Below are 17,975 nucleotides of genomic sequence, written 5' to 3' on the forward strand. Positions count from 1 at the left end.
ACAAGAAGAAATTCTAATTGTCATCTTGCCTAGGTGTGAGAACAAAACAGCTTCACATACATTTTTACATTTAATTACCATCTCCCAACAACCTTACAAAGCAGGAAAAGCAATTATTATCCCTACTTTTTTGAAGATACAGAAGCAAATGACTTGCCCAAGTTCATGCAACTAATAAGTGGTGGTTTTAAATGACCAGAATTTCCTCTGGATTTACCATCATTTCAGCTGGTTTTTACTGTGATTTGCAAATGGGTCTACTTCAAAGCTCTCCCAGCCTCATCATCACACTTCATTTTCAGATCTCTTTTGAAAGATTCTTTTCACACATTTAGTTCAATACAAGGAAATATCAGTCACTTAAAAATGTGGGGAGTTTTTGTCTTAGTAATTGAATACATATTTGGTGTACACATTGAAGCTATTATCAGTTTGCCCTTAATATTCATTAAACTTTAGAAACCTCTCTCACTCTGCCTCTGTGTCTTGCCCTTTGCCTCCTTCACTGTCTGTCTCCTTTTTCACTGTCTATCTCTTCTTTTACCATCTCTCTCTCTCTATCTCATTGTCTCTGTGTGTTTCTCTTTGGTGAAGTCTCAGTCTCTGTCTCTCTCATTAGTACAAATTCCACTTTTCAGATTTATTGAAATAGATGGTGACTGGCTAGTTGCATTATATTAGGATAGTCATAAAATATGTAGCATACCATGTATGAGAATTCAAAGATAATTTGAAAATATGCTAACTAGTAAGAGAATTAGACAATTATCAACAGCAAGGTTAGGTCATGGGCTCTAAAAAATGTAAATCTTTGTCATTATTGAAACAACATATCAGAGACAATGTTTATACAGAAGCAATTAAGTAATATCGAGGGAAGCCACAGTAAACTAATGGAAAGGGCACTACACTATAAGCCAGGAGATCCAAGTTCTAATTCCAGCTCTGCTTCTGACAAGGAGTAAAATCTTGGATAAGTGATTTCATCCCATGTATGGGCCTCTATTTCCTCATATGTAAAGTGAAGTAAAATAAGGTTCCTTCTGGTTCTGAAATTGTATTATTCTAGGTAGGAGATTTGGAGATATCTGTTTCTGAGTCATACCTAGGGTAGAGTGGTTGGAGCTTTGTCCTAGGGTGCTTAAATTCAAAGGTCCTTGACGTTACCTCTACTTGTTCAGCTTTGTAGGAACAAGTGTGTGTACAGAATAGACAGTATAATAAGTTAAAATAGGAAGCTACCAAATGGAAAGAGTTCTCTTGATTCCTTGTTGCAATTCTCCATGTGAACTTTACTTGAAAAGTGATTAGTGAAGATTTTTCTCATAACCAATTTTAGGTCCTTGTTTGTCATTTGAAGTGTTTGGGACTGGGAACATTAAGGCTTCACATTTGCATGAAATAAATGGAAATGATACTGTTATGCTATTTTTACAAATGATTAGAGGGCTGAATTTTTGTGATTTGACTTAGGTTTCATTTGTACTCCCAGCAATCAGAATGTGAGAATTATACATATCACACAGAATATCAGAGTTGGAAGGATGGACAAGGTATTTAATAAATAATCGCTAGCCTCTATATCGCATATTAAGGTTTGCAAGGTACGTTAGAAATGTTATCTCGTGTTATACTCATAACAACCCTGTGGAATAGCTGCTATTAATGTTCCCATTTTACAAATGAGGAAACTGAGGAAGACAGTGGTTAAGCAATTTGCCCAGGGTCACATAGCTTGTAAGTGTCTGAAGCCAGACTTAAACTCAAGTCTTCCTGATTCTAGGCCCAGAGCTCTGTCCTGATGCTAGTTCAATCTGAAACTGACTAATAATAGCTGGCATTTATACAATGCTTTAGGGCATTTAGGTGGTGCAGTGATGGGAGTGATAGGCCTAGACTCAGAAAGAATTCTCATCATGAATTCAAATCCTGCCTCAGACACTTACTAGCTGTGTGATCCTGGGCAAGTCACACTTAACCCTGCTTACCTCAGTTTCCTCATCTGTAAAATGAGCTGGAGAAAGAAATGGCAAACCATTTCAGTGTATTTGCCTAGAAAGCCCCAAATGGGGTCATCAAGAATTGGACATGACTGAAACAACTGAACAACAGCCATATAATGCTTTAAGGTTTGCAAAGTATTTTACATATGTTATTTCATTGGATCCTCAAAACTGTCATGTGCATTTTGGTTCTATTATCATCTTCATTTTACAGATGAAGAAACTGGGGTAGGAAGAGATTAAGGGATTTTCCTAGATTCACACTGATGTCTGAGCCAAGATTCAAACTCCTTCTCTAAGTCTAGCACTTATCTGTCTCCTAGCAACTTAGCAAGAATGTCTCCTACAATATATCAAAAAATTGCCTTCCATCTTTTGCTTAAAACCTCCACAAATAAGGATCCTCCCAAGATAACCTATTTCACCTTGGAATAGCTCTGATTGTTAGGAAGGTTTAAAACAACCAAGTGAATAAGCAGGCAAGGCTGGTGGTGTTCTAGCTTCTTTTGTACACTTTCCTCAGGGACCTTAAAGTAAATGAGTGTCTGGTTGTGTGATACTATTATTTGCAGTTATCTGCTATCCTACTCAGAGACTATCACTTGTTAGGTACATAAGTGGAATCAGATGAATATCTGGTCACTGGATTCAGATGGCTCTGGAGGAGAAGTGAGGCTGGTGACCTGCACATCCCTCCCTCACTCAAAACAAAATCAAGTGCAAGTCATGTCATCCTTTCTCTTATGGCATGGACTTCTTCATCAATGAAGGACAACCACAAGTGAAATCAGGGAAGGATTTGAGGCCAAGTAGTCCCTAAGAAAAAAATGCTGGAATGTTGACATTATTCAAATCAATGACTAAGTATTTTATTGAGCCAACCCAGTGTTGCATTAGTCTGTACATGATAAAAGTATAAAAAATGGTTCCTGCCTTCTAGCATCTTGTGGTCTAGTAGGAGAGACAAAATTAGCATACATGAAACAATTAGGTCTCACTTAAATGCTAACCCATGTGGTGAAATAGAAGCCCAAAGAGGGATTCTTCTTTCAGTGTGGACTGGGAAAAAGCAATATGTCTTTTGAGTCAGGGGAGAAGAGTGCAATATGGTCAGACTGGTGTTTTAGAAAAATTACCTTGGCACCCCTGGAGGATGGTTTGGAGTGGAGAGTCTTGAGGCAGAGAGACCAATTAGAAGGCTACTGTAGTCCAAGCAAGGCAGCTTGCAGCGTATAGAGTTCTGGGCTTAGAGTCAGAAAGACTCATTTTGCTGAGTTCAAATCTGGTCTCAGACATTTACTAGCTATGTGATCCTGGTAAGTCACTTAACCCTGTTTGCCTCAGTTTCCTTATCTGTAAAAATGAACTGGAGAAGGAAATGGCATACCACTTCAGTATCTTTGTAAAGAAAATCTCAGATAGGGATGTGAAGAGTCAGACATGACTGAAAAGATGGAACAAAGTCTGTAACAAGTGGATTTTTCTTCTTTTGAACATTGTTTATCTGTAATATATGCAATGGTTACGTATACTCATTATTCAGAGTAAGCAGTTCTTAAAGTGTCTGTAATTTATAACTGTCAACAATGTTCATGCTCCTAAAATGGTTTTTTAAAAAAATTTGCTTCCATTTACCCTACTTATGGAATTCCTTTCACATATGATTTATGATGCCCTGCTCATTTCCCAGCATTTGAAGAACTTAAGAGTAAGGGGCAAGGATTATTTGTGTCCCCCATTTAACAAGTGCCTGGCACATAGTAGGAGCTTAATAAATGTGTATTGATTGATTGGGATGCAAAAGTACTAAATAATCTCAGGCATCTGAGTTGAGCAGATTACAACAGTGGAGCAGTAAATTTGACCCTTAAATTTTCGGGAAGCTACGGCCAAACGGATAAATGAGGAACTTGTAATTGGCAATGATTTTTCACTCTCCTCAATAAAAACATAGTTATTGTTTAAATTGTATTTCCACAGAATTTGTCAGAAAAATAACTGGATTGTAAACCTCTTCAACAGTAGAGAGGTGATTTCCAAGTCTCTGAATCGTTTATGTAAGAGTTGCTAAGTATCAGTCTTCCAAAGCTTCAAAGAAATTGTAAATTCAAAAATAAAAGCCTCTTTCTATCCATGACTACAAGTGCTGCTCTCTGAGTGAGGTCATTTAACATTCTTGATAAGAGAATACAATTTAGCCTTAAGAGTTATTTCCGGAACTAGGTCAAAATTGCTTATCAGTCACATCATTGTATAGATAAATTATATGTCAGATATATTTGTCCAACATACACTGAAGCTAATGAATAACAAAATACAAGAGAATGAAGGACTATTTAAAATTTTTTAAATAAAATTTATACTTGTCAATAAGGTTTCTTTTTAAATAACTGAGCTCATTCCAAGCACCACAGTGAGTTGAGGCTTCCCCCAGTGAAGTCTCAGACATATATTTACAAATCCTACAACTAATGCTAATCCAACAACTTCCCCTTTTCATTAATGCATTGAATATTTTACCAGTGGAAGTGCAAGTTCAGTTTTTAACATGGGTTCCTCGAAGATCAAATTCCTGCTTTGTAGATGTTATAATGGAATGAGGACTAGCATTGGAATCCAAAGGCCTGAAGCACGTCTGGTCCCCAATACATCCTAGCTATGTGACCCTGGAGAAGTTAGTTCAGCCCTCTGAGGCTTAAGTTTGTCAGTGATTTCCAGCTTCCAGGATTGTTTGTGAGGAAAGTGCTTGTAAACTTTAAAGTGCTATAGAACAGAAGTTGTTATTACAGTCTTAACACCATTTTTATGGTGTTAAGATAATCTGATGAAAACCAAATCAAGCGAAGGAAGAAAGGAGGAAAGGAGAGAGTTAGGGAAGGAAGGAAGGAAAAAAGGAAGGAAGAAATTTCATAGTTTCTGTGGTGCTGAATTGGCAACATTTGTGCTCATGTTTATGAAATACAGTGTTTTGAAGTTTGCTTAAATTCATCTTTGTCATGAACACCCCATATATACGTATATATACATGTGTTTGGCACTTTGCTCGCTTCCCCAGAAATTTTCACTTAAAAATCAAAACAGAGTAAGATAAGACAATTAAGATGAAAACTGTGCCTATGCATTTGAAAGAAGTACCATGTTTTCCACACAGATTTCCAGCTCTTGCATCATGCTTATGCCATCCTGAGTGGGAGTTTCCAGATATAAATCTTACTGGCTGAACTCAGGCTTTTAAGTTGTACCCATCCTTTTGGGGAATAGCGGTGCTAGGGAAGAGAAAAGATATTTTGAGTGTGTTCTTCTTCAGATTCTTCAAATATGTTCTTTTCATTAAGACAGGACAGGTACTCCCAAAGCTGAATGTAGATGTAGAGTAACAGTCTCTCATTGGCTTTTGGAGATGTAAGAGACCTTAGAATGTTGGGCTCCTGAATGCATACTGACATCTGAGTGTTTACCTACCTTATCTCTCAAATTGTGAACTACTCAAGTGATCATCCTTTGAATATTAGACAGTGTTGAGCATGTTACCAGTTATAAGTAGATCTTTAGTGCTTAGAGATCATCTAGTCCAACTTCCTTTCTTTTTTTTCAGATGAGAAAACTAAGACCCAAAGAGGAGAAGCAATTTAACCAAACGTCACATAATAAATTGGGGTCATAGCTGAGGTTTGGACCCAACTCTCTGGACTCAGTCCAGTGTTCTTTTCTTGACACCGAATGGTTTTGCTAATCATAACAATTAAATTGAGATTAGAAATATATCATGGTCTAAAAGTGATAACAATTCCTTACAGGAAATTGGATCCTCATTTTATCTTAGTGCACATGAAACAGAGCAAAACAAAATATATTATTTGCCAAGCACTAAGCAACTAATAAAAAAACAAATAGCAATTAGCCAAAGATGGATCCTGCATGTGTAGTAGGAACAGTGTGTGTGTGTGTGTGTGTGTGTGTGTGTGTGTGTGCATGCACACACATGCACTCAGATTGTGTGTTTATATGGGTGGGACCTAGATTATATACTAATAAGAAAATATTATATTTGGAAAGATATATTTTAAAAAACAACCAAGTATTTCTGTACCAGAGTACCCATCTCAAAATTATATATACATATATGTGTGTATATAAACATTTCTGGTTAAAATCACTTAGAAATATAAGCTGCTTTAATAAAGTAAATCTTCCAACCCATGGGCATCTTGTCAGTTATGTTTCTAGTTCATTTAATGCAAAGAAACTGCATTCTTTCTCTCCATTTTACTCTCCTACTCTCTCCCTATATCCACCTGGTTCCTCCTTGGACCATTCATCGTTCATCCTGGAAGCTGATATGGATGGCTGGGTAGGTGATGATGAAAGGTACCAGAATGATCCTTAAAGACATGCTCCTAGGACTTCTACCAGCTGTTATCACAGCTGTGGCTGAGGCTATAAGTAGGTGCAGGCCATTCCTTGCAACCACATGAGACAGACTACTGGAAGCCTTTCTGTTTCCCCTTCACTTAGTATCCTCTCACTCATGAAGGGGAGACTCAATTTCAATATTTATTCACCATTCGATAAACATTTATGGAGTATATATGATGTGCCTGATATTGCCCTAGGCATCTGAAATGCAGTCCAAAGAAATGTTTTATTTGGTAGGGGTGATTCTGCATCCCTCACACTGCACACAGCAAACAAAGAGACAATCCAAAGGCAGAATTATCCCAGATTCTATAAAGCCTGGTCTATGTATAAAAGAAGAATAGAGGGTTAGGTAGTTCTTGGTTAACCCAGACTGTGTTTGGTGGTCACCTGGCAGAATTTAAAAACCACTGGACTTGGTACCAGCTGACCTAGATTCTAGTCCTGGTTCTGTTCCCTTTTAGCTGTGTGACATAGGAAAAGTCATATTCCTTCTCTGGGGCTCAGTTTCCTCTTCTGTAAGATGGAGGCTTAGATGAGGTGATCACTACATCACATATTGCAAAAATGCTTAGCAAAGTGTCAGGCACATAAACAATGCTTGTTCCCTTTCCCCTTCCTACCCTGACTTTTCTTACATCCACAGGATTGTATAACTGTAGGAGAACAGGGAGCTATAAATTGACACTGAAGATTTGGCTGCATATCATTGGGACAGCCTTGGAAACTTGCCTTGAGCATTATTAGGAGAGAAGGCTGTTGTTATGATACAGGTAGTGGAGTCAATTGATATCTTAAAAATAAACAACAGCCAACTGTAATCCAACAGTGGTTGTAAAAGAAATGTTTTGGAGGCAGTAATGGAAGCCATGAATGGACTGCCTGTACTTCCATTGCCCTCTCTAAATTATAGAGCTGCTAATCAATAATCAACACTTATCCTCCATTAGCATTATAACAAATCTACTTTGGACTGTGTTGAAGGAACATAAATTGTTGAGTAGAATAGCCTTGGGAGAGGCAACACATTGACTTAAAACCCTTCATTTCCAGACTGAACTTAAAAAGAAGGGGAAAAAATGCCTCACATTTAATTTGTTTTTGTTATTTAGTCATTTTCAGTTGCGTCCAACTCTTCATAACCCCATTTGGAGTTTTCTTGGCAGAGATACTAGAGTGGTTTGCCATTTCCTTCTCCAGCTTATTTTACAGATAAGGAAACTGAGGCAAGCAGGGTTAAATGACTTGCCCGAGGTCACTCAGCTAATAAATGTCTGAGGCCAGATTTGAACTCAAGAAGAGGAGTCTTCCTGATTCAAGGCCCTGAACTCTACCTGTTGTGCCACTTAACTGCCCCAATTTAAGTTTTAAAATTTACAAATTTAAGTTTTAAAAAATTATATATCCAGATAAGGAGCAAATCTGAAGTTGGGAGCCTGATGGAAAGGCTTTATAGATAGAGAATCAAGAGCATCTCTGTCTGTGTGAGAGGTAGCATGGATAAGGAGCGGCCTTAAGTCAGAAGGTCCTGAGTTTAAGTTCTGCTATGGACATGTACTAGATAAGCAACCTTGGACAGGTCATTTAATCTCTCAAAGCCTCAACAACCTTCCTTTGAGGTTATGAGATACTGACGTGTTGCCCATCTGCATAGAAGGAAAGAGTTCCTTCTACTGAGAGTAGTTTCCTTAATGAAGTCATAGATCTATACTCCCTTCCCTGGCATCTCCTAAATGCTAATATGAAATATTTCCTGTTAGCAATTGTCGGAATTGCTGATTGTAGTTTTATTCACACTGGGCAGTTGAATTGATTGGTTTGAGAAAGATTTCTGCCTCAAATCTAGAATTAAATGAAAATACTTCCTTCAAATCCCAGCAAAAATCCTCTCTTTAAGGCAACTAGGTGGCTCAGTGGATAGAGCACTAGGCCTGGAGTTAGGAAGGCCTGAACTTAAATATGGACTCGGGCACTTACTGTGTGACTGTGGGCAAGTCATTTAACCTCTGTCTCAGTTTCCTACACTGAGGAAAATAGGAAACATACTAACACGTACTTCACAAGTTTGTTATGAGGATCAAATGAGATAATATTTGTAAAATGTTTAGCATAGTACCTGGCACGTAATTGCATGATTAATAAATGTTTATTGATTGGAAAGTCTTTCCCTAATGCCCCTTAATTCCCATGGCCTACCTCATGATAAATTTCCAATTTATCATGGATAATTTGATTGTACATATTTGTTTCTACAACTTTCCCATTAGAATATGAGCTCCCAGAGAAAGGGCCATTGGGTTTTTTGTGCTACCTTTCTTTGTATTCCAAGCACAGTCCAAGGCATATAGAAGGTGCCTAAGAAACGTTTATTAACTGACTTAGTCCTATACTTATACTAGCCTTATTAGAGTCTCTATGATGTCTCTCTTTGCTGTAGTATCTGCAGTTTTAGAGTCAATGAAGAATTTAAATGGGGTTTAGAAATTGCTGTTCACAAGGAAGCACCAGAATTTTTATATAAGGCATCCACACTCCCTGAAACATGTCAACTTTTTTTTAATTGAGAGATTTAGATATCTCAGTACTACATCTGAGACATGACCCTAGGATTTAGTAGTGGAGGCTGACAGTGCCAAACCCATAGCAGGCTTTCTCCATTTATATCTTTTTTGTAAAAGCAATATAGAAGGTTAAAAGGTCTTCCAGTAGATCTGCTACAGCCTGCCAGGCATATGTTCTGTGTTTAGTTGCCAGATTAGGAGAAATGAAGATGAAGTCATGCACAGATACTTTGAAATAGTCCTTTGGGATGGTTGAGCATCTCCAACTTCAGTTACTCCCTTCATTTCTGCTTGCATACAGTTTGTGTTTGACACATAGAGTCCATGAATCAAGTTTTTCTAACTTGAAAGTATCATCACTTTTGGCATTCTAGGCATGAAACCAGTTTTGAAAATTTGAATTTACCAGCATTCTGCAGGAAATATTTGCCACCTTTGGGAAAAATAAGCTTCTTGAGGACAGGCACTGTATCTTTTTTCTTTTCTATATCCCCAGCACGTAGCATAATGACTCATACATAGTAGGCACTTAATAAACTTAGGAATGAATGGGTATATTTACCTTATTTGCTGTCCTATTTTTTAAAATTATAAATTTCTGTAAGACTAGTGAGAGATAACTTCCAATTCAGACACTTCCTGAAATTCTCTTTAGAGAATTCCTGAATTGAAAGTTATCTTACTATACTTCGGTCTGCATGTGATTGTTTCCTTTTCATTTAATTGAGTAGGAAGTTTTGAAGAATCCATCTATTTTTTTCTCATAATCTTCACCCAAGGTCATCTGAGAATTTAATCTAGAAGTTATTTTCCATTGAATGTCTTAGAAGTTTCAACCACTGTAGCTTATCATCATATTCTTTAAATAATTCCTCCCTTATTGTGAAAATAGATTCTTTATATGCAGATTCTGTTAATACCATGCTGGGTATTACTTCTCTGGGAATGGCGTAATCAAATTGCCTCCCATTATAAAGATAAGAATATTTAGGTCTCCTAGAATGAAATGAAATTCAATAGAGGTACAGGGTACCACAAGGGTAACGAATTTAAAATGTGCAAATGTCTTACAGCCTCATCTTAGAATCACAGGTTTTGAGGACTAGAAGGGTCTTTTGCAGTCTTGTTGACCTCCCTAATTTTTAACAGCTGAGAGGGGAAAAACCCTACAGAGGTAAAGTGACTTGCCCAAAGTTACACAGCCAGTTAACAATGCCAGAACATAGATCTCCTCACTCCTACTTCCAGGCTCTTTCCTCTCTACTACCCTACCTCTCAGGAAACAGCAAATTCAAAGCTATCTCAAAAATGAATGGAGAATGCAAAATAGAAAACACTAACCACATTTTTAAGGAAAATTAGAAGCAGCTAAGTGGTGTCTAACCCTCTCGTTGTGTAGATAAGGAAACCGGTCCAAAGGGGGTAAACACCACCCAAGGTCATGAAGCTAAATAGGGATATAGCTAAGCCTAGAACTGAGATCTTTTGATTCCTAGCCCAGTGCTTTTTCCATTTCATTCTACTCCTATTCATTTTTATGCTAATGACCAAGAGGCATACCCTTCAGCATCATGAAATTCATTCAGAATAATCAAATAAAACATTTCTGAGGTCACAGGATCATTATTTTGGAACTAGAAGAGTTTCCCCATTTTACAGATAAGCAACCTGAGGTCCAGATGAGTTAGATGACCTGCCCAAAGTCAAGAAAGTGCTATTGAGTGAAATTCAGTCTTATCGAATATGATTTTAACATCAAACATATCTTTGACAGCAGGTCTTTTTTTGCTTTTCCCTTTATCCTCAGTGTTTAGCATAGTGCCTGGCACATAGTAGGCACTTACTAAATATCTATTGACTTGATGTCTTGACTTGATTGTTTAATTCCTTATAAAATGGTTATTCATGCATAACTACAAGGATCAGGGAATTGTTGGTGTTTAATGGCAAGTGAAATAATCAGTATCCTGAAACACCCTATCCTGCAGTTATTCTAGTTAAACAGGACGTTATTTTACTATATGGACACACTTGGTGTAAACCAATAAAGACCAGATATCTTGAGCTGACTGATCAGTTATGGAGCTTATTTCAGTTGATCAAAGGGCAGTAGCTACCAGCATGTCCCTCTTCTCACAGATGCCCATCATTTCAAGCAGTGAACTGCAAAGAGGATAGTAGTATGGTGATTTATATCCCTCTCCCTCATTTTCTTTCCCTTTTTACCCCACCTCATTTTTCAAATCAATTTCAAGGTTGTAGGTAAGAGACAATTCTCTACAAAAAGTTTTGAGTCCTTTGGTGATATGACAGTATTAACTATCACCAGAGGCTTAGAAGTAGTCAAATCCTTATCTACCTCAAAAATAGTTTGAAGTGATACATTAGGGAAATTTTGATCCAGATCATATTGGATTTTCTTTAGGAAAGTCTTGAGAAACTTATCTCTTTCAAACTAGGGAGAGCCCACTGGAATGAAGATAATATCTGGTTGTATTTTTTTTTTGTAGTTGTCATGTGTTTGTAAAGTCTAATGTTTATTTGGCACACTACAGAGATGTAATTCTTAATCTTCAACAGGGTTGTGACATATGCAGGAATTACAAGACAGCTAACATTAAAAACATGTAGTTCATATTCTTCAAAAGACCTCTTGGATTTTATAAATTGTCCATAAAATGAAAACCACAGACAGAATACTCTCTTAGCTATAGTTGCCAAGAATGAAGAACATTTATTTGGAGGGAATGTGCATGTGCTTCTCTAAAGGATGATAGGAAAGGGTTAGGGGAGATGTTGCTAAGAGTTGAGAGTAAACTGACCATGACTGGAATCCTAGGGTTAGAGTTTCTGCCTATCTTTTGGTAAAGTGATGGATAAGGAAGAAGAGAATTTTGAGCCTAACCTTGGAAGATGTTTCATTCTTTTTAGAAACATTGAGGATGTACCCTTTGTCTTTACCAGAAATTTGAAACACACTTAGAATTTTATACACATTTTCAACAACCAAATTCCCCTCCTTTTTATTTCAATCCCAGTAGGAGAAGGTTGAAATAATTCCCAAGAGATCTGTCCACTCTACTTTCACTAGACATACTAGTGGAAGAGAGGAGGTAAATGGCAGAAAGTATATTCTCCTACTTTCCTTAAAAAATATGAACATCTGTCCACATCCAGAGAAAGAACTATGGAATCTGACTGCAGATCGAAGCATCCTATTTTCATTTTTTGGTTTTTTTTTCTTTCTCATGGTTTTCCCTTTTGTTCTGAGTCTTCTTTCACAACATGCTAATGTGGGAATATGTTTAATATTATTGTACATATATGTATATGTATGTTATGTATAGCCTACAAAAAATTGTTTGTGGTCTTGGGGAGGGAGGAGGAGAACAAGGGAGAGAAGGAGAAAAAAATTTGAAACTCACAATCTTATAAAACTGAATGTTTAAACTATCTCTATAATTAGAAAAAAATACTATTAAGTGAAAAAATAAGAACATTCAAGGAGCTATTCTGAAATACTGCATTTTTATAAGTATTCCATAGGAGGGAAAGAGCTTTTTTGTAGCATACTTAACCAGAATATTTCTCTTTGTAGAGCTCTTAAAAATGGGGAAATAAAGGATAACTCTAAAAGCAGGATGATAAGATTCAATTCAATTCAATTCAGATATTCACTATGGCTTGATTAGTTTAACAAATTTTTAAAGAAATTTTTGGATATCTCTCTGTATGAAGAAATTAGAATATTTTTACCATTTATTGTGGATATAAGTCAAAGAAGGTACTGGGAATTCAAATAGACGTTAGCAGTAAACAGGACCAAGTCAGTAATTTCAGATCCAGAAAAGAAATGTACAACCAAAGCAAGAAAGATAGTCATACATTATGAGTTTTGCCTTTCCAGCCAAGGAGGCAATGCCAAGTGGAAGATGAAGATTCAAAAGGAAAGTATCTAAAGCAAAATAATATATGTTCTCCCTAAAGAGGAGTCATATATTCCTTCCAGCTATAAAATTATTTCTAAAAATTTTATTTTATTCTGAACTTAAGAAATAAAACAAGCATTTCTGTAACAGAGGAAAAAAGGGTGATTGCCCATGAAACTGCAAATCTATTATATACAACTTGCTATTCCTTTTAAATATATAATAAAGTGATTGTGACTTTCTCTTTTTTTCCCTTTTTTTCTTCCTCCTCTTCTTGCACCGCCCTAGAGATGGCTACCATTTATTCAAAGCTGCCACATAGATGCAACTTGGATAACTTTTTTTTCTGGTTAAATGTGTCCTTTTGGCAAAATTGGAATGTTTCATTGGGAATGGTTAGAAGACTTTTTTGTGTGATGGTATTCATGTCAAGGTATGAGGAGTGACTATGATGTAATAAAATTGGTTTCTACAACTACACATGAAAACTAATTCCCTTGTTTATAGTCCTTTCAGATATGTGCATTGTAGTTTGGGTTCTGAGTTCTTTATTTATTCAGACAAATGACCTGAGACTTTGTTGGCATTTGATGAAAACAGATTTTAAATTATGTCAGAATCTATGGGGATAAAGACTGATACAATGGAAAGAGAACTGGCTTCAGAGTCAGATGACCTTCATTTGAGACCTGACTCTGCTGTATATTTGGCCTCAGTTTCCTCCTCTGTAAACTAGAATTGGATTAGATAACCTCCAAGATCCCTTCTAACTCTAAATCTGTGCTACTACTTTGAAAAGGTTTACTAGTAATAATAATAATAGCGTTAGCTGACATTTATGGATATAATGTCTTCTATTCGCATTACCTAATTTGGTCCTCACAACCTGCGTATATTAGATGATACAAGAGTTATTATTCCAATTTTACTGATGAAACCCAAAGAAACCAAGTGAAATGCCCAAGGTCATATCGCTTGAAATCATGATGCAAACCCAGGTCCTTCTATGCCAAGTTCAATGTACTTTGTATAATGCTACCCAATTTTTCAGCCCTCCCTTACTCAGAACAAAGTCAAGTGCAAGTCATATCATTATTTCTGTGATGGCCTGGTCTTCTTTGGCAACAAAGGGCGAACAGACACCCAATTTGTAATTAGTTTTCTGCTTATATTGTGGTTTCTTTTCTACTTTAGAGCTATAATTTTGTTGATCTGAATCCATCAAAGAAGGAATAGTTCAGGAACTTGTGCACTTAGGAACATATTGTATTTAAGGAGCAAATGTTCATAATGATTATCTGATACTAAATTCCTGTTTTAATTGAATAAGGAACACTTGAGAGTGTTTTATAATTAACATCTCTTTTAAATTAAGAAACTACTATTAAATGGTCAATAACATCTCGGTACATTGACAAAATAAATAGAGATGTGAAGCAATTATCTAAATAATTAAGGATTAAATTCTGTTGCTGCAAGAATTGATTTGGATGGAATTAAGTTTTTTACCTGTATTTTCTAAGAGTCTCAGTTATTCATTCCAATAAATAAATGGACAATATCTAAGAATAAAGTGTTCAGGAAAGTGGTGGCTCTATTATTGGCTTAATAGATAAAGATTTAATCAGTTCATTCATTCTTTGCATTAATTATTTCAGAGTAGAAAAAAGTTAATTCAGTTTACTTGTGTAAGTGGCCCATTCAAAAAGAGTCAGGCTTTCTTGAGATTACAAACTTTGTATTCATATGAATGGCTCAATTAATGAGCAACCATATATCACACACCTGGAAAGTAGCCATTGCTTTGCACGATGTTATGCCATGGGCAAAAATATACATGCTGGTTCTAAGTCCAAAATAATGGAACCTGCCCTCTTCATTCTGTTTAATTTTGAGCCCAGCTCGTTATTCCATCACAATGCCTTGTCAAGGCATTTTATATATTATAAATATATATTGTATATATATTTATAAATATATATATTTATATATGTTTACTGTAAGTGCCCAAAGACAGTTAGATGGCACAGTACATAGAGCACTGGTGCTAGTCAGGAAAACTTGAATTCAAGTCCAGCCTCAGGTGTTTACTGTGTGAACCAGGACAAATTCTTTAATCTGTCTCTGCCTCAGTTTCCTCAACTATAAAATGGGGAGGATAATAGCACCTATCTCCCAGAGTTGTGAGGATTAAAAGAGATCTTGTTTGTGAAGCATGTAGCATAATGACCGGCACATAATAAAAGCTTAATAAATGCTCATTCCCTTTCCCTTCTCTAAATGGACTAATTCAATAGACTGTCCACCTAACTTCATGTCATAATCTGGCCAAAGGTATTGTTCCACCATTTTTTTCCTTTGTGGAGTTAGATCCGTCTCTTTTGAGTACACATGAATTACATTGAGCTAACCCTGTATTTTTCCAGAGCTTGAATACAATGGTGATAATATAGAACATAATTAATTGTCACATAAGTAATATAGACAAATTTGCCACAAATACCTCAAAGAACAAGAAAATTGTTGTGCCACTGGTAAGTACCACTAGTTGTGAAATGTACATTTTTAGTCACAACAGCATGGGTAAAAGGTAAAATATCATCCTTAATTAAGCATCCTGAGAAAAGACAAATGCTAACTGACCTTCCATCATGGAACTATCCTATATTTTCCATATTTTAGCCTCTGGCATTTCAGTGGAGATGGGATCAGATTATAGATTTGGAGCTAAAAATTCCTTGAAAGGTCATCATTTCATAAATGGGGAAACTGAGGTCCAGAGAGTTTTCGTAATTTACCCAGTAGCATGCAGTTGACAGAGTGTAATTGAAAGCTAAGTACCCATTCAAAATCAGCACAGTGTCTAAGATACCACTCTGAATCTCAAGTGCATTCATTATAAATTCAGTTAGCCATTTGCTCAAAAATCATTAAGTATCTGTTATGTTCATATGAAATGTGTATATTCTACGTAGTAAAATCTTAAAATTGAGGGAGATTATGAAATTTAGATATAGACAGAAACACATATTTATTTAGCATCTATTATGTGCCAAGAACTTTACAAATATCATCTCATTTGATCTTTACAAAAATCCTGGGAGTTTGGTGCTATAATTATCCCTATTTTACAGATGAGGAACCTGAGACAATTAGAGGTTAAGTAACTTGCCCAGGGTTACACACCTAGTAAATATCTAGGTTCAGATTTGCACTCAGGTCTTTCTGACTCCAGGCCCAGTACTTTCCCTGTTGTCCCACCCAGCTATTAAGCATAGACCCTGTCCTCAAGGGGCTTGTAGTTTGGTAGGGAAATATGCCATATACGTTGACTATGATAATACACAGTATTAGATGGTAAGTACATTGGAAAGTTACCCCCAAAAAGGATTGGAAAGGCAAAGTTATTATCAAAGGAGTTGTCAATTATGGGAGTTTTCATAGAAGCAACTCTTGACCTATACTTTAAGGCAAGAGTGGGGAGCCTGTGGCCTCTATGTTACATGTGGACTTTTAGGTCCTCAAAGGCAGCCCAAACCATTGGATTCAGTCAAATGGCCACACTTGAGAACCTAAGGGGCCACATATGGCCTCGAGGCCCTAAGTTCCCCACCCCAGCTTTAAAGGATGAGTAGAAATTCAGTGGATAGAAGAAGGAAGGAGAAAAGTCCAAACACTGGGCATGCCCAAATCAGTGCAAAATAAAAATGACTTCATCAGCATTATGAAAGACAAATTGGAGGAGGAAGAAAATGAACCCAGAAAGAACAGTTATATAGTGGTCAAGGCAGCTGTAATGAGACATGAAGTCAGAGAAAGAAAAAGTAGGGGGGAAGAGTGATCCTTTGAATTAGAGCTAGCCAGCTGCTTCCTTCTATAAAATTTCCTCCATCCTGAGCTCTTAGCATTGAAATAGATTATTTATTACCAAATGGAGGTTAGGGGACAGACAGAGTTTTATGAGAGGTATGGAAAGATTTAAGTCTCGTAATGCACACTTTCCAATATAACTTCTTGGCCTACCAAAATCATGATCACTAAATCATGTATTTCTATATCGAATTCCCCTGTACTGAAGAACTCACAAAGAATTTCATGACCAATATAAATTTTTGAATAAAAATAATTAAAATTTTTCCTATTGTATTTAATAATTACTACTAATAAAATAAAATAATCATTATTTAATTATTAAAATATTAATCAACATTAATTTAATGAAATAACAAATAGAATAAAAATTCTAACCTATAGAAATATTTATTTGTGTACACATACTTATATGTAAAGAGCAGATTTCTTTAAATGTATGTATATTTATTGTAAACATGTTTATACATATCATATATACCTATGCAAATTACATAATTACCTATACTAAAAAAGAGAGAAATAGCATACCCACATACATTTTTAACCTTTATAACATCTTCTCGGGTAATATAAATGGGCTCATCACTTTTGCCTCCTACCTTACCAAGGTTGTTACTGTGATTCTGATGAAAATATAAGACCCATCATCAGTTTTTATCTACTCTGTTAATTCCTTTCATTTTCTCTTCCCAGGTACTTCCTTTCCCAAGCCAAGTGGTATATAATAGAGTTGGAAAGTGTGGGAGTCGTACTGTAGTCTTACTTTTGAGGATCTTGTCAGAGAAACATGGATTTAATTTGGTTACATCAGACATTCATAACAAAACCAGACTGACCAAAACTGAACAAGTAAGTTGATCTTGTCCTTTGTTAAATTCTATTTTGTTTTATCTACTCATGTAATTGACATGTGTATTTATAGAATCAGTTGACCACTTACTGGACATGTATGGCAGAATTCTAATTTGATCTTGTGTTTTTTCTAGGGTATATAAGGAAATAAAAGAAAAGAATTCTGTAGGCTTTTTTTTTTTTTTTTTTTTTAGAGAAGAAGGTTTCCCTGAAGGATTCTTCCTTTAGGTTTTGATTTCAAGACACAATGGAAAGCCCCTATGGGATATGACAAAGCCTTGGTTTAAAAGACCTGTGTTACAATCATGTTTCTAACATTTACTTGACATATGACCTTGGGA

General features: G+C 36.1%; 1 protein-coding gene across 1 annotated transcript in view; it reads left to right on the forward strand.

Annotated features, from left to right (window-relative positions):
• The window catches only part of UST (uronyl 2-sulfotransferase), a 400,010-nt gene that overhangs the window by 200,944 nt on the left and 181,091 nt on the right, over positions 1-17,975 (forward strand). Inside the window, exon 3 of the mRNA XM_072643672.1 lies at positions 17,476-17,631. Within this exon, the coding sequence (XP_072499773.1) occupies positions 17,476-17,631 (156 nt within the window). The remainder of the gene's footprint in view (positions 1-17,475; positions 17,632-17,975) is intronic.

The sequence above is a fragment of the Notamacropus eugenii genome, chromosome 2 (assembly GCF_028372415.1).
Source record: "Notamacropus eugenii isolate mMacEug1 chromosome 2, mMacEug1.pri_v2, whole genome shotgun sequence".
Lineage (NCBI taxonomy): Eukaryota > Metazoa > Chordata > Mammalia > Diprotodontia > Macropodidae > Notamacropus > Notamacropus eugenii.